The 27310-nt window shown below is 46.4% G+C and overlaps 1 protein-coding gene across 2 annotated transcripts in view; it reads right to left on the bottom strand.

The window, feature by feature from the left end:
- DCHS1 (dachsous cadherin-related 1) overlaps positions 1-13817 on the bottom strand; it is a 35397-nt gene extending 21580 nt beyond the window's left edge. The window contains exons 1-2 of one of the 2 annotated variants that reach the window (XM_027577996.2): positions 13581-13671; positions 258-330 (exon numbers count right to left, since the gene is read on the bottom strand). In XM_027577996.2, the coding sequence (XP_027433797.2) occupies positions 258-266 (9 nt within the window). In that variant the 5' untranslated portion in view covers positions 267-330; positions 13581-13671. Of the gene's footprint in view, positions 1-257; positions 331-13580 lie in introns of both variants that reach the window. The other variant, XM_027577997.2, reaches the window with a different exon arrangement.
- Between the last annotated feature and the right edge of the window lie 13493 nt (positions 13818-27310).

A 27310-nucleotide genomic window follows, 5' to 3' on the forward strand; every position in this document is an offset into this window, starting at 1 on the left:
TGTGCTGCCATATATCCATCTCAGACCCAAGAAGCTCCTGCTTCAGAACTCCTCAGGACCCATTCCAGTCTTTCCCTGGCAGGTCCCCATCCCACCCTAACCACACCCTACCCCGAGCAGATTGTTTTTTCCTATTGTTCATGCCCTTGGACTCCCTTCCTTTCATGTCTGGACTTAAAAATATGGCCAATACTTTCTCATTTTTCTTCTTATTCAGGACTAATATCTCAATAACCATGTGCTTTTGGTAACCTCACCTGAATCATCAAACTTCACCTCGAACCATCATGTTCTTGAGCTTTCTATCAGCACAGGAATATACAGGAATTCCTATATATAAGAATATATATGTATTCCCTTAGCCCCATTTCCTTCTCCATTCAACAAGGGATTGGGAACACATCAGTGACTAAAGGAAACAGTCCCTGGCATCAGGGATGTCACAGTCCAGGGATTGGACAAGTAATTACAAGTATGATAAGGGCTCTAAGAAGTACAAGCAGCTCTGAGGGCATATATAGAAGAGGGGTTTGCCATAGTCAGGGAGTCAGAGAGAACTTCTCTGAGGACGTGACCTTCAAGTCAGGATCTACCTAATGAGTACGTGTTGGCTAGGCAGTGGTGGGCAGAAAAGGGGGTTATGGAAAGGAGAGAACATTAAGAGGGAACAGACAGAGGGAAGGCTTAGGGTCTACAGTGAAGAAAAGGCTGAGAGTGTTTGGGGGTGGGTAGGGACAATGTGTGTGAGGTGTAGAGGTGTAGAGTGCTAGGGGAAGGGGATAGAAATGGGGCAGGGACTCATAAGCCATATGGATGAGTTGGATTTATTTCTAGGGGTAAGGGAAGTCACAAAAGCATTTTAAGAAGAGGTGCCATGATATGACTTATATTTTGTGATGATCACCATAGATAGGTGCCCTTTGGAAAACAGAAGGTATGCACATGGGACCGTTATCTTAGGACAGCCCCTATAATACACTTGTGGGAGTCCAGGTGATGGTGGTGCTTTGATGGTGACTTGGATGAGTGTTAGCAATGAAAATGGTGAGAAGTGGATAGGTCTGCAGGAGGCTTAGGAGGTGGAACAGGCAGGGTTTGATGACAGCTTGAAGGGATTGTGAGCAGTCAAGGATGATGGGCAAATTTCTGGCCTTAACCATCAACTGGAGAAAGGTATCCTTAACTGGCCAGCGAGGGAGACAAAAAGAAACCCAGAGAGGGACAGTGCCTCTGAGGCCAAGGGGAGCCAGGGTTTCAAACACTGCATAAGTTCAAGAGGGAAGAGGCCTCAAGCCTCATATGAAGGCCTTAGTAATGGAGGGAGAGCAGAATCATTGGAGAGGTTGCCCGCTCTGAAAGCTTGGTTCATTTCCCCCAGTTTCTCCCTTCTCACATCCTCCTCCCTCCATGCCATGAGGCTTCCCCTCCTGTGACAATGCTCTCACTAGACTTCCGGTCATCTGCATGCTCTACATCCAATGAACACTTTTTTCTTATCTTCCTCTTACTGGATCTTTCTGGAACACTGGATCACTGATCATTGGCTTCTTGGAGCCTACTCCTCCTGGCTTCACATGGTGATATCCCACTTCTTGCTTCCATTGTACTTCTCTGTCTACCCCTCAATTTCCTACACAAATTCTTCTTCCTCTGCCCATCCCTTAAAAATTGGTGCTCTTCAGGCCTCAATCCTGGGCCACATCTTTTTCAAGTCTCCTCCCTATTCTGCCTGGGTGATCTTATCCATTCCCGTGCCTTCAATTCAATTGCATCAGTTATTTTTTATGCACTGTCCAATTGCTGACGCCTTTCCAATTTCCGTCCATCTCCAGCTCTGGAGACACATGGCCGGCTATATATACTGGACTTCCTTAACAACATATCCCTAACCCTCTCCTCAAGCTGATTTTCTTCCTCCATTCTCTATCCTGTGAGCAGCATCACCACTCAGAAGCTCTCCTTGCTCCCTTGCTTTTCTTCAGTCTGATTTCCAGTTAGTTATCAAAACCTGACCATCTCAATGAGACAAGTCTCAAGTCTGCCCTTTCCTCTCTCTTTGCACTGCTACTGTCCCAGTCTGAGCACTAGGGGTGCTGGAAAGGAGAGAACATTCTCTCCTTTGATTCCTACAACAGCCCCTAACTGCTCCCCCTGCCTCCTGGCTTGGATCGTCTGACCCATCTCCACCTGACCAAAGCTATCCACATAGATTTCACCAAATCACTCCTGAAGAGAGGCTTCCATGGGTTCCCCATTACTGACAGCAGAAAACTGCTGTCCCTTTCTGCAGATACACATACACACAAACCGTGTTGGCAGTTTCAGGGGGTTCATGGACACTAGGTGTAAAACTTCTAGCCCAAAAGATAAAGTACAGCTTCCTTAATATATCTTCCTGATCTGAGCCCTGCTGCCTCTCTAGTGCACCCCACCTTTACTGTCTTCCACCACACCCTGCATCCCAACACTAAAGCCATCCCCAAGTTCCTTCCCACTCCTTGCCCTGTATGTACTACTCTCTCACCCTGAGATATCCTTTAAACATCCTTTCCAAGTGGCCATCTCCACTCAGACTTCAAGATCTGGTTCAAATGTCCTGTCTCCTGTGGGATTTTCTGCAACATCTCTCTCCCCGCACCTGCAAGAGCCCCTCCTACCCTCTACTGGGCTCCCACTGCCGTTGGTCACACTGACGATAAATTGCACGGCAGCCCTGAATTGCAGCTCCCTTGAGGGCAGCAAGTTCAGGGTCTTAGTTGGTTTCTGTCCAGCACAGAGTGAGAGGCCATCAGGGCTGAATGCATATTCAGAGCCTTTTAATTCTACGCCACCACACTCACATGCTGACACAGACAGAAATGTCTGTGGACATGCCAACTCAGATGACATACACAAACACAATGAGAGCCTGTGTCCCTGAGGCACTGTGGTCAGTCCTGTGGCTACAGAACTGTGTCCTCGGGTTTTATGTATTACCTCTGCTTTAGGACTTCCTGTCCTCCCAAGGGAGTTCTGACCTCTCGCTTACACTTCCAACCCCCACCTGTGTGAGGCAATAAAAAGAGCAGGGATTCTAGAGTTTGAGTTATTTTCCTAATCCATATGATTCTGTGAGAATTAAAGACAATGGAAGCAAAGAGCCTAGAGCTGAGCATCTGGTAGATGGATCCCTTCATCCTGGCTTCAGAGTTCTGGAGTTCTCTGTGTGCACTAAGACCCCTGTCCTTGGGGACTCAAGTCTGAGGAGCTCATGGAACTGCCACATGGGGTAAACAGGTCAGAGGAATTCAGAACAAGGAGGTCGGAGTGAACATAGGTCTGACTCAGTGCGGGGAGAGGCTGAGTGTCCGGGGATGGCCCAGGGTCTCAGGTCAGGGATGTAGGCCTAGAGACTGGGTTAGGGGTCAAGGGGTTAGAGATGGTCCTATTCAGTTGGTGGGAAGAGAAGATAATGGACAATGAGGTCAATGTATTTATTACTGTATTAAGGTTCTCTGTCTCCACATCCAGAGACAGAATGTCAGCTCTATGAAGGCCAGGATTGTATCTCATTCACCTTTCTGTGTAGCACAGAGTATGGTACATGATCAATACGTTTTCTGAACAAAAGGATATATGAATGGTATGAGATAAAAGCTCAGGTGAATGAGCAGCCTTGAAGAAAAGGGATTCAGGCCCAGACAGATGCCCCTTCTCCAACCTGTGTAGACCCTGCCCTCCTCATCACCCAAGCGGGGTTCCTCTCCAATGCAAACTCCCCCAGTACAGTCTCACAGTGGACACACATCGGTGCATACTCAGAAAGTCACACACCCACCCACAGCCAGATACACAGATGCACAGACTCACATACAGACAGGCACAGTTAACACACATACATACATGAGCAGGGGCTACTTTAACATATATGCAATCAGTGCACATACGTAGATACCCCTCCTTACAGAGAAGCGTATTTTCACACACAGAGATGGGGATATTCATTCCCATGGATCCTGTGCCCTGCCACACACACATGCAGGCATACACAGAGATCCACACACGCATGCTTTGTGCACAGAGAAGGACAACCTTCTTACAGGCCTCACGTGGACAGGCACCTTCCCATGTTACCCTCCTGCACACATACACACAGGCATACTCACATACACCCTCCCTCCCACGTACACAGACAGATGAACTTCCACGTGTGCACAGACACAGTGGCAGGCACGCGCGCACACACTTGAAGACCCACCCACACACAGGCATGCTCTCACACATGCTGCCGGGGCACTCGTGGTCAGCTCTGTGGCTGCAGCTGTGACCTTTCGGTCCCTGGGGCCTCTGTCTGGACTGTGCCTCATCACTTCCTGCTCCAGGGCTTCTAGTTCCAAACTCGTACTCCAGACTCTCTCCAGAGACCGTCTCATCCTCTCTCCAGCTCTCCTCTCAGCACCATCTCCCCATCTGTCCAATGCTTCTCACAGCCTCTTCCCCAGCACTTGTTCCTCCTCCCTATTCCTGTCTCTTTCCCTTTCCAGGTCTGTCCTGTCCCTTCCCCCCAGATCTGGCCTCAGCTGTCCACCTGCCTCCTGCCCAGACCTGTCTTCTTTCTGCCTTCAGATCAGTCACTTCTCTCCCACCCAGTTCTGCCTTGCTGCGTGCCCTCCCTGTTCCGGTCCTGTTGCTCTGTCCTCTGGCTCCATCCTGCTCTCCCCCTCTAGCCCCACATCTGGGCCTCTGGAACCACAGCTGGTTCTCATTAGGAGGGGGAGGGGCGAGGCTGTTCATTGGGGCCTGCAATGTGATGTCAATCCTCCCCCCCACCCCACCACAGCCTGTGTGTCTACAGGACCCAGGAGCAGGGGGAGCATGGGAGAGGAAAGAGAGGTGGGTTGGGGAGGAGAAGTAGGGGGAACATAAGGGAAGGGGGTCCTCCAGGAGGAAGTAGAGGAGTGGCGGAGGTACAGAAGGGAAGCAGGCTGGGGGAGCTGGCACCGCCCAGGCCTCCTCCCTCAACTTCCTGTCCTAGGGCCAGGGAGGGGCAGGGACCAGAAAGACAACAGGGTGGGTGTGTGGTGGGGGGGGGACTGGAAAGGCAGATTGGAGCAGAAGTGGCAGAAGAAGAGGGTAGCCTTGGTAAGCAAAGGGAGGGCCAGGCATAAAGGGGAGAGGAAGAGACTGAGAATGCTGGTGGGGGTGGTTGGGGGCAAGACTGCGGGAGAGTGAGCTAGTGTGACAAAGGAGAGAGCACGTGTGGCAAAGGGCAAAGGAGAGAACAAGCCAGTTACTACAGAGAGGGGAGCTAAGTCAGAGTCGGCTACAGCTAGCCCAGAGAGGTGTAGGGAGGTAAACAGAGGCGGGAGGCAGAGCTGTACTGGGGGACAGAGGAGAGGAGAGTGAAGAAGAGAGGGAGGGGGAGGGAGGAGAAGAAAGGCAAACTGGCCTCCCAGGGTATCCCTGGACAACCCATGGGAGGGCTGCATCCCTCCAGAGGACTGGTGCCCAGGAGCCACTTCAGGGAGAGGCTAAGGACAGATATGAGTGGAGGGAAAGCCTCTTTCCTGAACACAGTGTGCTGGGTTCTACGCCAGGCAGTTCACAGACAGTATCTCACTTAATCACATTAACCCTGTGAGGAAGGTGTCCTGCCTTCCACTGAGGAAACAGGCTTAGCATGAAACAACTTTCCTGAGTTAACACAGCCCCAGTTTGATCCCAAGACTATGCACTTCATGCTGCCCGGGATGCAGGGAGAAGGGAGAGATGGAGAAAGGCAGAAATGATAGGGCAGTTGAAGGGAGGGAATCCTAGCCAGACAGTGGAGGCCTGAAGAAGAGAACCCATGGGAGGAGGGGGACCAGGTATGAGCTTTCTGTGACAGCCCAGGTCAGTAGCAGTGGGATCAAGAAGACACAGATAAAAGTGGTGAGCTTTGGCCACTGGCCACTGACCCTTCGGGAAGGGTGGTGGAATGCAAGCGCCAGATTGACTTCCAGGGTTTTGGCCTGGTTACTAAAGTGGTGCCATTAGGACACCACAGAGGAGAGAAGCCATTTCTCAGGTGCCCAATGGGGACTCCACGTGGCAATGTCCCAGGCACAGTTGGATTTGCAGGTCTAGAGCTTAGAAGAGAGGTCTGGGTTGGAGATAGGGATTTGGACAAATCCAGGGTTAACAGAAAACCATGGGCATGGAGACCCATCAGCTAGGATGTGCAGAGGGAGAAGAGAGTCTAGGATAGTACCCTGAGGAGGAGTCACATCTAAGGGGCAGACTGAGAAGACCTTTATTCCTCCTGGAGGAGAAAGAAAAAAAAAAGAGGAGGCAGTATCACAGAAGTTAAGGGAGGAAATATTTCAACAAGAAGGTAGGGATCGATAGTGTCCAAAGCTGCAGAGACTTCAAATAGGATGAGGGCTGAGAAGTGGCCATTGATTTTAGCAGTAAGGAGTTTGCTGGAGATCTGGGGAGAATAGTTTCAGGAGAGTCCGAAGGGTGCAAGCGTCCTGCAGTGGGGAATAATAGAGAATAAATCAACTAAACAACTCACCGTAGACCAGACGTCAGCATAGAGTGATTGATCAATACACACTGCACTTCTACAATAGGGAGGCAATATATCACATTAGGGATAGGACAGATGAAGTGGTGAAGACGTGGACTTGGCCAAACCAAATGTGTTTTGCCCAGCTTCACACTTTCTAGCTGTGTAACCTCTGGCAAGCCACTCAATTTCTCAATGCTTCTAGTTCTTCCTTTATAAAATAGGGACAATAATAGTACTTACTACACTGTGTTTGTGGTTAGAATGGTGTCTGGCACACAGTTCTTGTGTTGTAAGCGCACAGGCGTGATTAGAAGATGGGCTCTGCTGTGAGGCAGACTTCAGTGCAAATTCTGACGTTGCCACTTACAGTGTAGCCCTAGGTGAGTTGTTCAGCTTTTCTCAGTTTCCTCCTCTGTAATGTGGGGATTAAAGTGCCCACTTTATATGGTTGACAAGAGTTTTAAATGAAAGAATGTTACCAAAAACTTAGCACATCACCTGGCACACAGTGATCAGCTGCTGTTGTTGTATGGCAGACACACGAAATAACCCTCAGACAAGTGTTAGTTCACAGATGAGGAAACTTGAGGTTCAGCGGGTGGCAGAGAAATGCGGGACCCAGCTCTGATGGACTCCAAAGCTAGTGCATTGTTTCCTTATATTGCTTCTCTGCTGGAAGGCTTGGAGTGCTCTGATGAAGGGTCATGTCACTGGCCAGGCAACACAACCGGGAAGGAGAACAAGCAGAATTCTGCTATAGGAGAATAACTCTGGCAACATGCACAAGGTGGGTTAGAGCAGATCAGTGATGAGGATACTGCCAGGCCAGGCAGAGGGTCAGGTGGGCAATGGGCCCAGGTGGTGAGACAGGAGAAGGGACCAGAGGATGCTTGGAGGTCTCTAGGAGACAAAGAGAAAACGGGGAGAGGCAAACTCAGGGCATGCATGTGAAATGATTCATTAATCGATTTATTCAACAAATATCTACTGAAGATGGGCCAACCATCATACTAAGCAGTAGAGATAAAGCAGTGACTTGGACAGATGGGAGTCCCTGCCTTTGTGGTGTTCACACGTAGGCAGGGCAGGGTGAGGGAGCAAGGGGTGGTGGTGATGGGCAGCAAGGGCCTCTTCCTAAGGTCTGACCCTGACAATCAGAGTCTGGGCTGCAGAGGAGGCGGCGAGGCTGGAGCAAGCAGAGGAGGTGAGAATATAGCAGCAACCCAGAGATACCAAGAGGGAAGAACAAGTGTAGGGAAGTGAGAGGTTGAGGGGCAGGAGAACACAGTAGAGGGACGGAGATGTTGGAAGTAAAATTAGCTAAGTTAAGAGTTGAATCCTTAAGAGTTGTTTTCTTTCTGAATTCTCAAACAACTCTCTTAATATTACCTCCATTGTGACGAAAAGAAAGGGGAGCTCAGAGAAGCTAAGGTCACCCAGGTGGCAGATGATGTGGCTGGAAGGTCAGAGGGGGAGCCTCCACCCCCCCTCCTTTCCTCCCTTTCCTTCTCCTCCTCCTTCCTCACCAACCAAAACGGTGGTGCCCGTCTGGCCTCTGATAGATAACAGCTCCTTCTATGAGCAGCTTAGGGAGAAACATAAACAAGGACATTCTGGTGTGCCAAGGGAACAGAGAGGGGCATCCTGACTCACACTTGGGGGTTACAGGCTGACTGATGGGAGGAGGAGCTCTCTCACCAGGGGACACAGGAACTGAGTAGTAGCCCCTCCCAAGTGTCAGTAGTTGAAAATTCTTGGAAGTCAGAGGGTTACCCAGGAAACATGGGCCCTGGAGCCAAAAGATGGGGCAGGCAGCAGGAAGCCAGGAAGAAGATGGGATCCAACAGCCTGAACCCCTGGGAGGGGCTTTTGCTTGCAGGTCGCAAGGCATCAGACAGTCCGGTCTTGCTTCTGTTGCCACTGATAGGCTGGACAGGGAAGAGGAAGAGGGCACAAGTGTCTGGGAACCTGATACGGGGAGGGGCAGGATGAAGGGTGCCAGGATTTGGGAGGGCCCAGAGTGGTTGTGTGGGAGGGCTGTTGGAGGAAGGAGCAGCCGACAGCACCTCTCAGGAAGGGGGTTTGGTGGGGCGAAGTGGATGGTGGGCACTACAGTGCCTCGTGGCCTCATGGCAGGTCACAGCTTCCTCATTTTCATCTCCTTCCAGGAACCCAAATAGGCACCTGGTGCAATATATTTGAATCTGCAAACTTCTGGTGCTCCTGAAATAATTTGCTAAACTGAATGAAAGAGAAATAAAGTACAGAGAAGGAAGGAAGAGGATCCAGGAACAGAGAAGCCCAGGTAAAAGGCAGAGGGGAGGGCACAGGATGAGGAAGGGTAGTTTGCATCCTTCATTCATTTGTTCATTGTCATGAATGTGAATGTGGAGGGCCCCTGGGGACATGACAAATATAATATGTAACCCTGCCATCGAGAGGCCCCAGCCCAAAGATACAGAACAGGGAAGAGGCAATGACAAGAGTGAGACAAGAGGGTCTCAAGCCTGCACGCTGAGTTTGAGAGGCAAGGCAGGGTTTGAGACTAGATCTGAGGATGGGAAGGGGCTAGCCAGAAGAAGAGGGGAGTGAAGGGCTTTTCTGGGTAGAGAGCAGTATGAGCTAAGGTCCAGAGCATGGAAGAATACCGTGCCTCTGAGGAACTACAAGGAATTCAGTATGGCTAGAACTTGCAATGTGAGGAAGGTAGGGAAATGAGACAGTTGATGAGGCTGGAGAGTCAGATCCTGAGGGATCTCATAAGCCTCAATAAAGTAGAGTTCACCCAAGATAATGGAAAGACACTGCAGAATACTGAGCAGGGAATGCATGGCTAGACTTGCACTTTAGAGAGATCCCTTTTGCTGCAATGAAAAGAATGGACTGGAAGAGGGAAGACTAGAAGTCTAGGGAGACAAGTGAGGAGACTCTTGCAGTAATTTACGTGGAAGGACGGTGAGGTGAGTGCTGTAGGGGGACCATGGAGCAAAGGGAATGGGATGCCAGAGAAAGCTGGAAAGGAGGTAGGACCAGCAGGTTCCGGTGACTTTCTGGGTTGGAAAAAGACATGTGGAGAAGGAATTGGCTGCAGTTAATTTCTGGATGTGTAGCTTGATAACTGAGTAGCGATGGTGGTTTGGGGGAGGAAGGAATGAGTTCAGGTTTGGACATTTAGGGGCTTGTGAGCTATTCAGCAAAGATCAGGTAGGAAGCAGATATGGAGGTCTGGAGGTCAGAAGAGAGGTCTGGAAGAGGTAGATGTTTGGGAGTCATCAGCCTATACAGGTGATAAAGCCCCGGAAATGAATGAGATGGATCGTCTAGAGGAGTGTATACAGTGAGAAAATGAGAAGATCCAAGTCAGAACCCTAAGGAATGGTAACATTTAGGGGCTCCCCAGAGGAGCCCTCAAAGCAGAGTGGGAAGGAAGGGTAAGGAGGACCTCTGGGGAGAGAGATGCACGGACCCCATCCTATGGTAATCATCTGTTTATCTGCCTGTCTCCTCCCCTGAGGTTTAAACTTCCCGAGGGTAGGAATAGTGTCTTCTCTCATAGTGTTCATATCACCTAGCAGTGTGGTTGGCACTTGAGAGCTCACTAAATGTGGACAGAATAAAATCGTGGCTCAGAAGCCATAAGACAAGAGTGGCTCAAAGGGAAAAGAATGATCAACAATGTCAGACCATGCCAAGGGGTCAAGCGGTTGAGGACTTTTGAAAAGAACCTCTAGTTTTGGCAGGTGAGAAGTCACTTTCTCTTAGGAGAGCCATTATACTGGAAGGGCAGGAAAGGGGAAGTGGGCACAGCTCCATGCAGAAGACCCTTTCACAGTGAAGCAAAGTGAGAGATCACTTTTCAGACACTCCCTGGCCACTCTTTGTCCCATTGTTCTTGAGCCCACCCATCCCACAAAGTCTCAACCTAAATTCTCAACCACACCAAGCGGTCGTAATTTCCAATGAGTTTAGCTTAGTTTAGCTCATTGGGGATTACTGAGTTAAGGGAGGCAGGGGAGACTGGAGGCTCTGTGTATGCTCACAGGAGGAAGGGGTATAAAGGGAGAAACTGGAGACATGGATAAGACACAGCATAATTAGTTGAGTTAGGTCCCCATGGAGGCGGGAGGGGATGGATGAAGTAGTCTTAAATAGAAGAGACACCTCTTCATAATTATAGGAAAGGAGAAAAGATTGAGGAGAATACAGATAAAATTTGAGGAAGGAGGCAGGAAGCTAAGGTAATTCAAACTGGATGGCCTCACTTTTCTCAGTGAGTAAGACCAGCTTATCTACTCTTACTGCCTCCCTTTCCTTCACCCTCCACATCCATTCTGCCACTGAGCCCTGCTGACCCCGCTGCCTACACAGCTCTTTAAACCATCTACTTTCTCCTTCTCTGCTGCCACCACTCCAGTTCAGGCCAGGGTTCTCTCCTCCTGGCTTCCTGCAAGAGCAAACCATCCTCCTTTTCAGAGCCTGCCCTTCAGTCTTCACACTGTCAGACTGGTAGTTCTAAACCAGATCTGATCATATCACACTATAGCCTCAAATAATTAGGTGACTCTCCATTATTTTTGGACTAGATAATCTTTTTCCTATGGCCTACAAGAACTGCATGATCTAACTAACTGTCTATCCACCTCTCCCAGACTTTCTCACCTCTCCTCACATCATGCTATTAGTGCCAGGCTCACTGGGTTGCTTTTTCTCTCAGATATACAATGCTTTTTGCAAGTGGACTTTTCCATGCTTGCTTCCATGGCTTTGAATATTCCCCACCCAGTCCATCTCATCGCCAGCTCTCCTCTGCTGACTCCTTATTTATCCATCAAGCTTAAGCTTAAACATCATTTCCTCCAGAAAGCCTCTTCTGGCCCACCCCTACATTGGCTTAGCTTTCCTTGCTGTGTGCTGCCATGTTACAGCACTCACCTGATAGCCTGTAAGCTCTATAAGGGCAAGGACCATGTCCATTTCATTCACCCTTGTAATGCCAGCACCCACCACACTGCCTGGCACAGGGGAGGTAATTAATATGGGTTTACTGAATGAATGAACCAGTGGTTTGACTACTTAATCTGCTGTAAACAATGGGGTGAGGGATGTGAAGTTAAGGGGTATGAAGAAAATAGAAAAAAATTTTATTTATTTATTTATGGAGAGCCAGTTGAAGGTGGAATTTATAGAAGCATCACCTGGTGTGGTTGAGAATTTGGGTTGAAGCTTTGTGGGATGGTGGTTGGGTTCAAGGACAATGGGACAGAGTGGCCAGGGAGTGTCTAAAGGGACAGTCCTGGGTATGTAAACTGGAAGGAAAGTACAAAGCCAGAAAGGGGCAGATCAGGAGAAAGCAAAGATGTCAAGGGCAAGAGGTCCTTATGAGGTTGAAGAATAAGTTAATGGGAGTGAGGGCATCTGAGAGCTGGAAGGACATAGGAAGCTACTGGCAGAGTGGAATGGAAGAGTTTACAACTTTAGAGATGGACCAGTTCTACAAAGTGGTCCTGGGAGGGAAGTAGAACATAACTGGAGCTAAGGAGCTCAAGAAACTGTGAGGCCAGGATATTAGAAGGACACTTAGCATCATGGCAGGATATAGGGTGAGGGGAAGACTGATCCAGGTCTCCAGTTTTCAGGGAACAAGAGGTTAAGCCTGGGAGGTTTATGGATGAGAAGGAGTAATGGTGTGAGCATCATAAGTTAATGGGAACTTGTTTAGCAATTGGGACAGCTCACTCCTGGTGTATTCATGTCACCTGAAAGTGTGTCTCCTGTGGGTTGTACAAGCAAGTGTGTGGTAAGGGTGATTGTAACACGGCCTCCTGTTAGTGTCAGGTCTCTGGGGCCCCTGCTATGTATAGGCAGCTGTGAGGAAGTACAACCTAGATGATGGGTTGGCTGTGCCAGCGTCTGCAGTGGATGTGCATGGCTGTGCCAGTGTCTGCAGGAAAGTGCTGGCAGTAATAGTGTCTCCTGTGGTATGTGTTGGCCTTGACAATGAACCTGTGGGAATGTGTTGGCTGCACCAATTCTGCAGTGGGTGTGTGTTGTCCTGAGAGCATCTTCTGTAGGTGTGTGTTGTTAGCTCTGCTTCCTGGGGCGGGGGGGGGGGGGGTGTGATGGCCGTGAAGGCATTTCTTGTGGATGTGTGTTTCCTAGGACTGTGTCCCTTGTGGGTTGAGTAGGGCTATGACTATGTCCCCTGTGAGTATTTGAGGAGTTGACATAAGTAACAATATTTTTCTGGCCTATGACCCCATGGCTGCGGGCCCAACCCACGCCACACTGAGTTCATTGTGCTTCTAGACCTCCCTCTCCCCACCCCCTCCACGTGGGACCAGGCCTGTGGTGACCTCCCTCTGTCCCCTGAACAAGATTCTGATGTAGGCGTCATGGACACAAACTCAGAGCACCAGTCTGGGTGACCCACCTCCACTTCAGGCTTTGCCTGTATCTCCTCTGTTTCCCTTTACTTCTCCCCCTTAGTTTCTTTGTCTCTGTCTCACTTCTCTCTGTCACACACCCATCCTCCACATTCTGACACATGGTTCCCACAGAGGCAGAGAACACACACACACACACACACACACACACACACACACACACACCCTCACTGGGACTTGCTCACCATGACACACACTCATTCTGACCCCCACACTCTCGGAGTGACACGCACATACACACACAACCAGACAGATACACACGGACACACAACCTCCCAGTGACACGCACTGACTCACACTCTTCCGATGCACTCATTCGGAGTAGCACACACACACCCTGCCCGCACCCCGCACCCACACCCCCCTCACACTTTCACGCTGCCGCACACCCGACTCGATGACACACGCACACAAAGACCCCCAGGCCCTGCCCCCACGCTCACGTTCACGCTCGCCCTAGTCCCGCAGGCCCAGGCCCCCCCTCCCCCATTGTCTCCGGCTCAGAACAAAGCCCCCGGCTCCGCCGCCGCCGCCGCCGCCGCCCGGGAGAGGCCAGCGGGCCGGGCGGGCGCGGCCGGACGGGCCGGGCGGGCGCGGGCACTGACCTCCGCGCGGCGCGGGCTCCCTCGCCCGGTCCTGGGGCGCCGTCCGGCCGCGGTCAGCCCCCCGGGCAGCGCCCGCCCGCGCGGGGCCTGGGGCCGCGCATCGTCCGCCGCCGCTGTCTCCGGGCCCGCGATCAGCTCCGGGCAGCCGGCCGTCGGTCCGTGCGCCCCTGGCCGTCGGTCCGTCTCTCCCCCGCCGCCGCCGCGGCGCCGCCTCCTCCACAGCCGCCCCGCGGAGGATGCGAGATTCGCCGCCGCTGCCCCGCGCCCCCTCCCCTCCCCTCCCCCGCCCTCCGCGCGGTAACCCGAGCCCCCGCCCCTCCGCCCGCGGAGCCCCCGCCCCCGCCCCCACCCGCGCTCCGCGCCGCGGCCCCCCCCACCTCCAGCCCGTCCTCCCTCCGCCCCTCGACTTCCCGGCCCCAGTCCCCGGCGCCGGATCCGGCCCCAGCGCCGCGCGGTCCTCAAGTTCCCGTTCTCGGTCACTTCGCCCGGCCCCCTCCTCCCAGCCCGATCTCGACATCTTCTCCCACGTCCCCTTCCTCCGTCTTCTTTCCCAGCCCCTATTCCCCCATCGTCCCCTCTTCTCCCTCACCGTCCTGTTCGCCCTCTTGTCCAGCCCTTCTCCCTTCCACCCCTTTCTCTCCATCTCCTCTCCCTTTCTCCCCATCCCCTTCTCATCCTTTTCTCTCCACCCTCTTCTTCCCATCCCCTGCCCTCGGTCCTCTCTCCCCTGCGTCTTTTCTGTTATCAAATTCTCCTCATCTCCTTTCTCAACCCTTCTCTTACACCCGGCTTCCTTCCCCATCGCCCCATCCTCTTCTGTCCTCTTCTCTTCTGCTTTCTCCCCAACCCCTTCTCACTGCCCTTTCTCCCCGATTCCTCCTCATCCCCCTTTCCTCCCACCTCTCCCCATTCCCTTCTGCCTCCCGTCTGTCCTCTCTCCTCCTCTTTCCCCATCCTCTTCTTCCATCTTAATCTCTCCATACCCTCCTAGTCGCTTCTGTTTATCTCGGGCTCTATCCCTGTCCCTTCCTCGTTGCTTAGCCCTCTTTCCCTCCCCTCTTCTCTCATTCCAAATTGGAGGCTAGAGATTGGAAGGAAGGTATTGGAAGGAGGAGATTTGCGGCTGCTGGTCTAACTCAGGGTATCGTCCCCAGAAAAGGAAAATGAGATGGAAGCTGGGCAGGGAGTGGGGAAGGGGCTTGAGAGTCAACTTGCGAGAGAAAATGGGAAGATGTGAAATCAGGCAGAGCTGGAGAGTATCAAAGAACTGGAAGAGTGTGGGCCCTTTCCCTCCTGTCCTTTTGACTGTGAGTAGGTTGAGTCAAAAGGTGTTTTGGATTTGAGAGGTGTACAAATGGTACAAAGAAATCAGGAACTTCTGGGAGAAGAAAACAAAGTTTCAGTTAAAGCAGAAGGGGGTGTGATTTTGAAAGGGAACCAGTGAAGGAGAAGCTGGAATCCTTGAAAATATCCAGGTTTCTGGCTTGGGCAGCTGGGTGGATGGTAGTGACTTTACTGTGCTAGACAAAAGGAGCAGGAGTAGCTTGCAGGGGGTTTATATAGAAAGATGATGACTTTTGCTTTGGGCTGCTGACTTTGAAGCCCCTGTTGGGTAGGCAGGTTTGTAGCTTAGAAGAGTGGTCTGGGATGGGCATAAATATTTGGGAGTCATCTGCAAATACCGTATAAGCTTGAATATAGGGTGAGGTTTTGCTTTTTTGTTTTTCCAAAATCTTCCCTCAAGAAAGAGGGAGTAACCTTACATTTGAGTTCTTACAAAGTCTCTCATATTACAGGGTTTGCTCTCATTTATTTTGAACAACAAACCACTGGATAGGGCAGTATGGTATGGTGACTAAGCTTGTGGACTCTGGAGCCAGACTGCCTGGCTTGGGGTCCAGACTCTGCCATTTACAAGCTTTGTGGCTTTTGAAAAACTACCTAACTTGTCTCTGCCTCAGTTTTCTCATCTATAAAGTGGGGCTAAAGGATTAAATTATTTAATATATATAAAATACTATATGTACCTGGCACATAGTAAGTGCTCAATAAGTGCTATTTTTACCATTTGGGCGAGATGGATTAACCTGAAATGTCCTCAACAATGCTATCTTGGATGCTTGTGTAGGTCACTTGCCACAGAATCCATTGTCAAGGAAATTTAACACGGCTTTGGTAACTATTCCTGGTAGTATGACCTCACAGCTGCATGTGTTGGATGTCTCTAAATATGCTTTTTAAAGATTGCTTTAAAAAGTAATACAGTAGTACTTGGGAGGGGCTTCTGGGGTGCTGGAAGTGTTCTATTTCTTGACCTTAGTGATGCTATATGGACGTTTCACTTTATGAAAATTTATTGAGCTGAACACTTATGACTTGTGTCCTTTTCTGTATGAATGTTATACTTCAATAAAAAAATTAACAATTAAAATTATTTTTAAGGGGCGCCTGGGTGGCTCAGTCGTTAAGCGTCTGCCTTCGGCTCAGGTCATGATCCCAGGGTCCTGGGATCGAGCCCCACATCGGGCTCCTTGCTCGGCGGGAAGCCTGCTTCTCCCTCTGCCACTCTCCCTGCTTGTGTTCCTTCTCTCACTGTGTCTCTCTCTGTCAAATAAATAAATAAAATCTTTAAAAAAAAAAAATTATTTTTAAAAGGCAATAATACGTTAAGTGATTTTTAGAGGTCATGAACATAATCTTGCTGGATATAGGCCAAAACCCAACTGCCTTAGTGTGATGCAAATGGCCGTTGTGACTTGGGATAAAGTTTCCAGTGACTGAATCAAATGTGGATTCAAATTGTTCTGTGTCCTGTTCCAAACTCTTCACTTGGACTGGAGAAAAGGTCATCAATTCTGAGAAAATGGGTAAGATGGCTAAAAGTTACCCTTATAATAAGAAAGACACTGCTTTGGAGATGCATGTTACGAGTATGCATAAGATGGTTTACTGAATTATGAGAATGGAAAAAAACAAATTTGGGGCACCTGGGTGGCTCAGTTAGTTAAGTGTCTGCCTTTGGCTCAGTTCATGATCCCAGGGTCCTGGGATCAAGCCCCACAGCAGGCCCCCTCACAGCGGGGAGTTTGCTTCTCCCTCTGCCTCTGCCCCTCTGCTCCCCACCCCCCGTGCTCACTCTCTCTCTCTCTCCCTCAAATAAATAAATTTTTAAAAAGAAAAAAGAAAAATTTATAAATCAATGTTTATTTTATATATGAATTTAAATATATGTGTAGTAAATTAACTAATAGAAATAGACTTTTGACTGTTTCATACTCATCCCTAAAGGTATAAGTTTTCAGGTTGGTCAAAAAGCTTTTCGGATTTCCTCATTGGGAAAATGAGGTGTCACCTTAGGTTTGGGTTGCTTTATTTGGTAAATGTGACAAATGGTAAGAGAAGTTAAGGGAGTGAATACGATTGTTCAGGGGCAGCATGTACATTGGGAAGAGAAGGGTGTTTAGGACAGATCCTGAGAAGCTCCAACACTTAAAGGTTGAAAAGAGGAGGAACAGTGGAGTGAGGAGAGGCCAGACAGGGAGAAGGAAGAAAGGGAGGCAAGTGGTGCCATCGAAGCCAAGGGAAAGACCAAGAAAGAAGTCACAAAGCAGAGAGTGGTCATAAGGGTTGAATGACACAGAGGAGGCTAGAGAGGTAAGGACTGAAAAGTATCCACTGGACTTGGCCAGAGGTAGGCTGCTGGTGACCTTGGGAACAATGGGGTAGGTGGAGTGGTAGGGGTTGAAACTAGTCAGTACTCAGTAAAAGAATGAGTGAGGGGTGAGGGACTGAGGACTTGGAGTACAGCCTGCTCTTTAAAGAGGCTTGACTGCAGGCAAGGAGAGAGACCAATAGCAGGGGCGGGTAGACAGGTATTTTAGGAGGCCAGAATTTTTCAAATGGGAGAACCTAAATGTATTCCTTGCTTCCTTTATCTACGGAAGACACATACAAGTGCCCACTATGTGCCAGCTTTATACTTCAGATACATAGCTAAGATATGACTAAAGAGTAAGCTGTGAAGACAGATCTGCAAATTGGCACTGGGGAGTATAATGATAGAGGATAGTATGGGATTGTGGACATAGAGGGGATTCCTCATCCAGCCCAGGGTTGGGATGTCAGCCAATGGTGTCCCAAAGATGATACTGGAACTGGATCTAGTGGGATGAGTAGAAGCATAGCAAATGGAGAGGTTGGAGAAAAGACTTTGGGGCAGAATAAACAGCAGCACCATGTTCAAAATCACAACAGCCTGAAAGAAAATAGTTTCTGATCATGGAGGTTGGTGTATAGGTGGTAGTGGTGGTGGTCCTGAGCAGACTGAGTTAGCTGGAGTGTGGGGCATATGGGCTAGTGTGAAAGGAGAAACCAGGAAAAGTAAATGGGGCCAAATCATGGAGGATGGAAAGCTTTATTTAATACAGGAAATGAAATGATTAAATTATGTGACATCAACTTCATTAGGGCTGTAATACTGAGGATCGAAGGAGACCAAATAGGAGTTAGTTTCAGTTGCCTAGCTTATACTGTAATGAGAGTCTAAACTAAATGGTAATAGGATTAGAAAAGAGGAGTAAGACATGAGAGAAATTACAGACTGACTAGAAGGAGTAGTGACAGGAAGATTCTAAGATGCTTTCCATGTTCTTGAGTCATATAGTAGTGATGTTATTCGTAAAGTTGGGAAAACAAAGGAAGAGCAGGTTTGTGAGGAGAGAGATAAGATAATAATGAATTTGGTTTTGGAAATGATGAGTTTAAGATATATGTGAAATGGCCAAATGAAGATGTCTAGCAGGTGGTTGAATATAAAATTTGGAACTCAGAAGAGACTGTTGAGCTGAAGATAAATATTTCAGAGCCACCAGACTAAGGGTGGTTATGTGGAACCATGAGAATGGATGTTGTCACCTATGGAGAAAATGTAGTGAGAAGAGGGTCTGTTAAGGGGTGGGTAACAGAAGAAGATTCACAAAAAAGATTGGGAAGAAGCAACAGACAAGGTAAGAATTGAACAAGAGAGCAGTGTCCAGTGTATTATCATACAAGTCAAGGAAAGAAGCAGCTATAAGAATGAGAATTGTCAGGCACCTGGGCAGTTCAGTCAGTTAAGTGTCTGCCTTAAGGGCTCAGGTCGTGATCCCAGGGTCCTGGGATGGCGTCCTGTGTTGGGCTCCCTGCTCAGCAGGGAGTCTGCTTCTCCCTCTGCCCCTTCCCCCAGCTCATGTGCTCCCTCTCTCTCAAAAATAAATAAATAAAATATTTTTTTAAAAAAAAGAATAAGAATTGTCAATGGAGTAAAAATACCACAATAAGATGAGGTATGGCAGGTTTCTATTAGATTTTGAAATTAGGGTATAGCTGATGATCTCAGTGATCAAAAGAGAAGAAGTGAAGAACAAACCTGGAAGCATGACACTTCCTGAATTCAAACTATACTACACAGTTTAGTAATCAAAACAGTAAGGTATTGACATGAAAACAGGCACATAGATCAATTGACAGAATAAGGAGCCTAGAAATAAACCCATTTGTATATTGTCAATTAATTTTCAACAAAGAATATACAATGAGGAAAGGATAGTGTCTTCAATAAATGGTATTGGGGAAGCTGGATATCCACATTCAAGAGAGTGAAACTGGATCACTAGCTTATACCATACACACAAAAATCAACTCAAAATGGACTAAATTCTTGAATGTAAGACCTGAAACCATAAACTCCTAGAAGAACTTCAACAGAGAGAGTAAACTCCTTGACATTGGTCTTGGCAATGATCTGGATTTGATGCCAAAAGCAAAGGCAACAAAAGCAAAAACAAAAAGCAAAGGGAACCATCAACTAAATGAAAAAGCAGCCTATGGAATGGGAAAAAATATTTGCAAACCACTTATCTGTTAAGGAATTAATATCCAAAACATACAAGAAACTCATACAACTTAAAGGCAAAAAACCCATAACCTAATTTAAAAATGGGCAAAGGACCTTAACAGATATTTTTCCAAAGAAGACATACAAATGACCACCAGGTATGGGAAAAGATGCTCAACATCATTAATCATCAGAGAAATGCAAGTCAAAATCGCAATGAAGTATCACCTCACACCTGTTACGATGTCTGTTATCAAAAAACAAAAGAGAAAAAAAAACCCCAAGAGATAGCAAATGCAGGTGAGGATGTGAAGAAACAATGAACCCTTGTGCAATGTTGGCGAGAATGTAAACTGGTATGACCACTATGGAAAATATATGGAGGTTCCTCAAGAAATCAAAAATATAACTGCCACATTATCCCCAATCCCACTTCTGGGTATATATCTGAAGGAAATGAAATCATTATTTCAAGGAAATATTTGCACCCTGTGTTCATTGCAGCAATATTGACAAAAGCAAAGACATGGAGACAATCTAAGTGTCCATCGACAGATAAGTAAATAAAGAAAATGTGGTATAGATAGATAGATAATAGGGGCGCCTGGGTGGCTCAGTTGGTTAAGTCCTGGAATCGAGTCCCGCATCGGGCTCCCTGCTCAGCAAGGAGTCTGCTTCTCCCTCCGACCCTCCCCCATCTTGTGCTCTCTCTTTCTCATTCTCTCTCTCTCAAATAAATAAATAAAATATTTTTTTAAAAAGATAGATAATAGAACAATATTATTTAGCTTTAAAAATGATGGGAATCCTGCAGTCATGACAACATAGCTGAAACTGGAGGGCATAGTTCTAAGTGAAATAGCCCATACGGAGAGAGACAAATACTGCACTGTATCACTTACATGTGGAATCTTAAAAAAAAAATGAGCTCATAGAAACTTGTAGGATGATGGTTACCAGGAGGTGGGGGAATGGGAGAAATGGGGAGAGATTGGTAAAAGGTGCAAACTTTCAGTTAGAGGACAAGTAAGTTCTGAGGATCCAATGTTCAACATAGTAACTATGATTGATAATACTGTATTGTATAAGTGAAATTTGTTAAGAGAAAGAAAGACAGGGGGCACCTGGGTGGCTCAGTCGGTTAAGCAGCTGCCTTCTGCTTGCTCAGGTCATGATCCCAGGGTCCTGTGATGGAGCCCCACGTCAGTCTCTGTTCAATGGGGAGCCTGCTTCTCCCTCTGCCTCCTACTCCCCTACTCATGCTCTGTCTCTCTCTCTCAAATAAATAAAATCTTAAAAAAAAAAAAAAAAGGAAAGAAAGAGGAGGAGGAAGAATCCAGGCCACAGAGAGAGGAGGAGGGAGTGGAGGTAAACTGTAGTGATGTGTGAGAGTGAAAATGGAATGGTATGTGAAAGAAACCCAGCTGAATTCACTGAGGAAAGAAGGGCAGTTTTTGGCTCATGGTACGAAACCTGGGAGATGACTGGCAGATGGAATGGGAACTCAAATACCATCAAGGCTTACTCTGTGTCTCTAGTTTCTGTTTTTTATTTTATTTTATTTTGCTTCATTTTTGCTTACGATTTAATTTTTTTTAATTTTGGAGTAGCTTTAGATTTATAGAAAAGTTGCAAAGATAGTATTGAGAGTTCCCATATACCCTTCATCCTCTAATGATGATACCCCTCATTCCTCTAATGATAACATCTTATATAATTATGATACATTTGTCAAAAATGAGAGGTTACCATTGGTATATTGCTGTTCACTGAACTCCAGACTTTATTCTGATTTCACCAGTTTTTTCACTAATGTTCTTTTTCTATCCCAAGATTCAATTCAGGATACCACATTACATTTAATCTTCATGTTTAGTTAGTCTCCTCTGGTCTGTGACAATTTCTCTGTCTTTGTTTTTGTTTTGTTTTGCTTTTTTTTTTTTTTTTCATGACTTTGACAGTTCTGAAGAGTACTGGCCAGGCATTTTGAGGAACATCCCTCAGTTTGGGTTTCTCTGATGCTTTCCTTATGATTAAACTGGGAAGGAGTACCACAGAGGTGAAATGCCCTGCTCATTCCATTATATCAGGGGGTACATGATAGCAACATGAATTATCACAGGTCATGTTAACTTTGATCACTTGGCTAAGGTTGTGTCTGTCAGGTCTTTCTACTGTAAAGCTGCTTTTTTTTTTCCTCTTTCCATAGTCTGTTCTTTGAAAGTGAGTTTCTTTTTCTTTCTTTTTTTTTTGAAATATTTATTTATTTATTTTAGGGAGTGAGTGCAAACTGGTGGGGGGGCATTGGGGGAAGGGGCAGAGGGAGAGGGTGAGAGAATCTTAAACAGATTCCACATGAGGGGCTCGATGCTGGGGCTGGACGTGGGGCTCCATCCCACCACCCTGAAATCATGATTTGAGCCGAAACCAAGAATTGGACGCTTAACCAACTGTGTCACCCAGGCACCCCCGAAAGTGAGTTTCCAAGTCCCATAATCAGGGAAGGGGGGATTAAACTCCACCTCCTGGAGGGGGGGAACATATGATATATATTATAATATGTAGTAATTATTTGGAATTAATTGTTTGGAAGATGTGTTTCTTCTCCTTCTTGATGTTTTAAACTAATTTTAAAATTAAAATTATATATATGATTAGTCCAAAAAATAGGTAAGCCTTATTAAACACAGAAAAATTCAGAAATCCTGAAGAAAGACTCCAGATGACCTGGGCTGACTCACATGCCCATCTAGATCAATCTTAGGAGCAGAGGCAGGCACACTTAAAAGGATTGCAGCTCCTATTTAGACTGATTGTTAAAAATGCTTTGGCATAAACTTGTCCATTTGCCTGGGGCATGCTTTGGTTCTTTCCTTGGTTAAGTGACCTCTCATTTAACCTTCAGATCTCAGCTGACCTGAGACCTCAACAGACCTCTTTCCTGACTTCTCTGACTAGATCAGTCCATATGATGGATTCCCATGGTGCCTGGTACTCCTCCTTGGTGGTGGTTATCACAGTTGCAAGTTTCTGTTGTGTGAATACTTGGGATTAAATGTCTAAAGACTCCCCTAAACAGTCAATCTGGTGTATTCACCACTGTAGCACATACATGCTATACCTGCACATAGGTGATGTTCCATCTGTATTTGTTAAGTGTATGCCTGACATGAAGGGTGTTGCTATTCCCCAATTAAAAAAGGATATTACTGAGGTAGCAGAATCAGGGACCACTACTCAGTGAGTGCAGTAAGGAGAGAGAGGCAGGTAACAGAAGGCTGGGAAAGGGAAGGACTAAGGGACAGTTGCTTGGAAGAAAGCAACAGGACCGTGTTTGACACTGTAGGTGAGGAGCTAATGGAGAGGCAATGGCTGGTTAGCAGGTCCCAGAGGAGAGAGGAGGGACTGGAGAAATAACCATGAGTACAAGCAGAAGTTGGTCTTTAACAGAAGAGACAGGAAGGGAAGATGGGGAGGATGCAGAACGTGCATGTGTGAGGGAATGATGGCAGTGGGGAGGAGGGTGGACAGGGTGGGACCTGAGGCCATCAAATGATCTCATTCTCTCTGGAGGGCAGTTGGGGCACGAGAGAGGCAAGCTGTTAGAGATCTTCAGGAGAGTATTAAAGGAGTGGAGGCACTGTTAAGGGGACTGACGGCTGGTGGCCTTATAGGCCTAAAGGACGAAGGAATTGAGGATGCTGGTGAAAGGGCAGAGGAAACAGGCACAGCCACACTAAAGTCCTTGCTGGAAAAGAGGGGAGGTCATTTTGTGACAACACTGAGGAGGGTAGAGTCTTGTATGACAAGATGGTATGATTCACAAAGGTTGGTGCATGTGTGGAGAAGTGCTTGTCTGCATTTGGACCTTGGGGACCCCTGAGACTGGAGACTCCTTCCCTCTTCCCCCCAGACACGTGGAAGGATTTGCAGAAGTGAAGAAGTGCTTAAGTAAAGCCAGCCTCTTGCACAGGAAGTGGAGGCTCAGAGATATATAAAGGGGCTGAGAATTTAAGGGGTTGTCATCATGAAATGGAGGTTTCAGAACAGAAAAGCTTGGGAAGTAGGTCCACCATGGGAAGGGTTAAACAGCAGGGAAGCAGTGGAACGAAAAGTTAACTAGGGGCAAGGAAGGACAGACAGTGTGGGGATGGCGAAATGAGAAAGGGAAGATGACCCAGAAGACCTGCCTTGTGAGTGATGATTCTGAATGACAGAATGGGAGGCTGACAATTCCTGCTGGCTCTGTTATTCATTTATTTCTTCTTAGTGCCAGAAGAGGCACTGGGTAGCATCAGTGTTGGTTTCAGACTGCTCCAAGCCTTAGCCCCCTGTTCAAATGCTCCTGAGAAGCTGCAATCATCAGAGCTCTTCAGTACAGCCCAGCCCTGGAGAAACTGAGCAGGATTATTAAAAACTGGCCAGAGTCCAGGGTAGTCTGAGTTGGGATCTTCCAAGACCCACTGTATTTTCCAGGCTCTGAAGGACTTCAATTCCCAATAGAGACACTAGGAAAGAAAAAAGGAAACTCCTGATTCCCTCCACAGAGCAAGAGCCAGAGGAAGCAGAAGGGGATGGGATCTAGAACACAGGTGGAGGGATTCAGTGTGGAGAGGAGGAAGGCTACCTCTCTTCTGGAATGGAAAGTAAAGAAAGCTGGTTCTCTGAATTTCAATTCACAGTGATCAATTTGCTGAGATTTACCAATTTTGTCAATTAAACAAAATTTTGTTTCTTTTAAAGTTATTTGTGTAGTTTACAACAACTTGCATGGTTGGGCAGATTTTAACTACTTTTGAAGATTTCTACAAAGTGTCAGTTGACTCATTTGAAGTTTAGTTGAGCTTAGTTTTAGTTTTAATTTATTTGCAGCTGTTTCACTGAAGTCATTTTGGCATAGCTGGCCAAAGTTCAGTGTATTCTAAGTTTTTCCTTCAAATCTGTGACTTTTGGGAATGAGAATTTCTTGTGTATTTTGCTCTGCAAGTGTTATGCAATGACTCAAATGTAAAAAATTTTATAAACAATCATGGTGGAGGGGTTCTATCTTCCAAAATATTTTCAACCCCAAAATTTGCCTTTTTAAAAACTTTTTTTGTGTATTGCAATTTTATTAATATGTAGATATGGGCTGAAATATGACCATACTGTATTTTCATACTAGTTGGTAGGTGGTATTAATAGTTACTATAATGAGTGATAAAATTAATTATATAAATTCTACTATAAACTTATTAGTTCAAGATAATTATTCTAAGATATCATGATGACCATTGATAAATGGGTCACTCATGCAGTAGTGACATCTAAGAAACATTTGTAGGATTTCTGCCAGTTCCATTCATATCAAAATAGGAAGACTACACTTTAGAAGGATCTCTGCTTATCCTCATCCTTGAGTATATAGTTATTACCTCGAAATAGTTTTAACTTTGATTTTATCTTTTATGTTTAAGTAGTTTTATTGCAATATGATTTACATGCCATAAAGTTAATCTTTTTAAAGTGTATAATTCACAGTGGTTTTTAGTATATTCATGGAGTTGTTTAGTATATTCACAGTGAATTTAGTAATTCACAGAGTATATTAATTACCATATATTCCAGAGTATTTTCATTGACCCAAATGAAACCCCATACCCACTAGGAGTTACTCCCCATTCTTTCCTCCCCTCAACCCCAAGCAACCAGTAATTTATTTCCTATATCTGTGGATTGGCCTATTCTGGATAGTTCATATAAATGGAACTATACAATATGTAGTCTTTTGTGTCTGGCTTCTTTCACTTAGCATGTTTTCAAGGTTCATCTATGTTTTAGCATGTTTCAGTACTTCATTCCTTTTTATGACTGAATAATATTCCATGGTATGGGTATATCATATTTTGTTTATTCACTCATCAGTTGATAGACATTTGGATTTTTTCCACTTTTTGGCTATTAATAATAATGGTATGAACATTTTTATATACAGGTTTGGTGTGTACATAGCTTTTCAGTTCCCTTGGGTATGTACCTAGGAGGGAATTGCTGGTATGGCACATATTGTGAACTAATGGTTAACGTTTTGAGGAAGTACTTGAGAAATATTGCCAAACTTGTCTACAGCAACTGTACCACTTTACATTTCCACTATGTATGAGGGTTCCAATTTCTCTACATCCTCTCCAACACTTATTATTGTTCATATTTTTTATTATAATCACCCTAGTGGGTGTGAAGTGGTATCTCATTGTGGTTTTGTTTTCTTAATTTTTTTTAAAGATTTTATTTATTTATTTGACAGAGAGAGAGAGAGATGGCGAGAGCAGGAACACAAGCAGGGGGAGTGGGTGAGGGAGAAGCAGGCTTCCTGCTGAGCAGGGAGCCTGATGTGGGGCTCGATCCCAGGACCCTGGGATCATGACCTGAGCCAAAGGCAGACGCTTAACGACTGAGCCACCCAGGCACCCCTCATTGTGGTTTTGATTTGCATTCCTCTAATGACTAATGATGTTCAGCATCTTTTTGTATGCTATTGGTTATTTGTTTATCTTCTTCTGTGGATTCTTTCAAATTTTCCTCTGTCTTTGATTTTCTGTGGTTTATTTTTCTGTAGTTTGAATGTTCTATAGTTTTCTACAACTAGGTGTAGATTTTTTTTCAGTGTTTATCCTGCCTGGTGTTCTCTGAGCTTTCTGGATCTGTGGTTTGGTGTCTGTCATTAATTCAGAAAGTTCTCAGCCATTAGTACTTCAAATATTTCTTCTGTGCCTTTTTCTTTCTTTTTCTCTGGTATTCCCATTTTACATACTTTCTTATTGTTCCAGTTCTTGTTATTTTTGTTATTGTCCCATGGTTCTTGAATATTCTGTTCTTTTTACCCCCACTCTTTTTTCTCTTTACTTTTCAATTTGGGAAATTTGTATTAAACATATCTTCAAGCTCATTGATTCCTCCCTTGGCTGTGTCCTGTCTACTGATAAGCCCATCAAAGGCATTCTTCATTTCCATTATGATGTCTTAAATTTCTAGCATTTCCTTTCAATTCTCTCTCAGAGTTTCCTTCTATTTGCTTACATCATTCATTTCTTCTTTCATGCTGCCCTCTTTTTCCATTAGCATCCTTAGCACATAACCATAGTTATTTAAAATTTCCAGTCCCATAATTCCAAAATCTGTGCCATATTGAGTGCAGTTCTGACGCTTGCTTCATCTTTTCAAACTTTGTTGCCTTTTATAATGCCTTGTAATTTTTTGTTGAAACTGGACATGATGTAGAAGGAACTGAGGTAGATAGGTCTTTCATGTGAGATTTTATGATTATTTGGCTAGGAGTTAGGCAGTGTTTACCGTGTGCTGTAGCTGTGGTATTGGAGGTTAAAATTTCCTCTAGTGCGCTTGTTTTTGTCCTCCCTGTTGTCTTTGGATTTCCCTAGAGACTCCTTCTTAAATAGGGCCTGAAGCTTGCAGTTCTTTTAGCTCTGATTCCTGTTATTATAGAGGAGCTCTATTGATGTGATGATAAGATGTGGGGGAAGAAGAACTATTCTATAGTCCTTTTAATGAGCTTGTGTCCTTGGGCTGTGACTTTCACAAATGCCTCTGAGCTTTTCTTCCCCACTTCCCACCTTAGCCTTAGGACAGGAGGGCTAGATATAGCTGAAGCTGGATATTTTCCTTCCTCCATGTCAGTTAGGCTTTAGTAAACCCAAGTTGGTTAGGCTCTAGGAAAACAGTTTCCCTGGAGGGCAAGACTTGCTAAGGAGAACAGAGAGACAGCTCTGTGCATCATTCAAATTGGTTATGTTTTCTGTCCTCCTGCTGGAAGCATGAGGAAATTTTCTCTGATCTTCACAGTGAGAACCTAGTGGGG

The sequence above is a fragment of the Zalophus californianus genome, chromosome 11 (genome assembly GCF_009762305.2).
Source record: "Zalophus californianus isolate mZalCal1 chromosome 11, mZalCal1.pri.v2, whole genome shotgun sequence".
Classification (NCBI taxonomy): Eukaryota; Metazoa; Chordata; class Mammalia; order Carnivora; family Otariidae; genus Zalophus; species Zalophus californianus.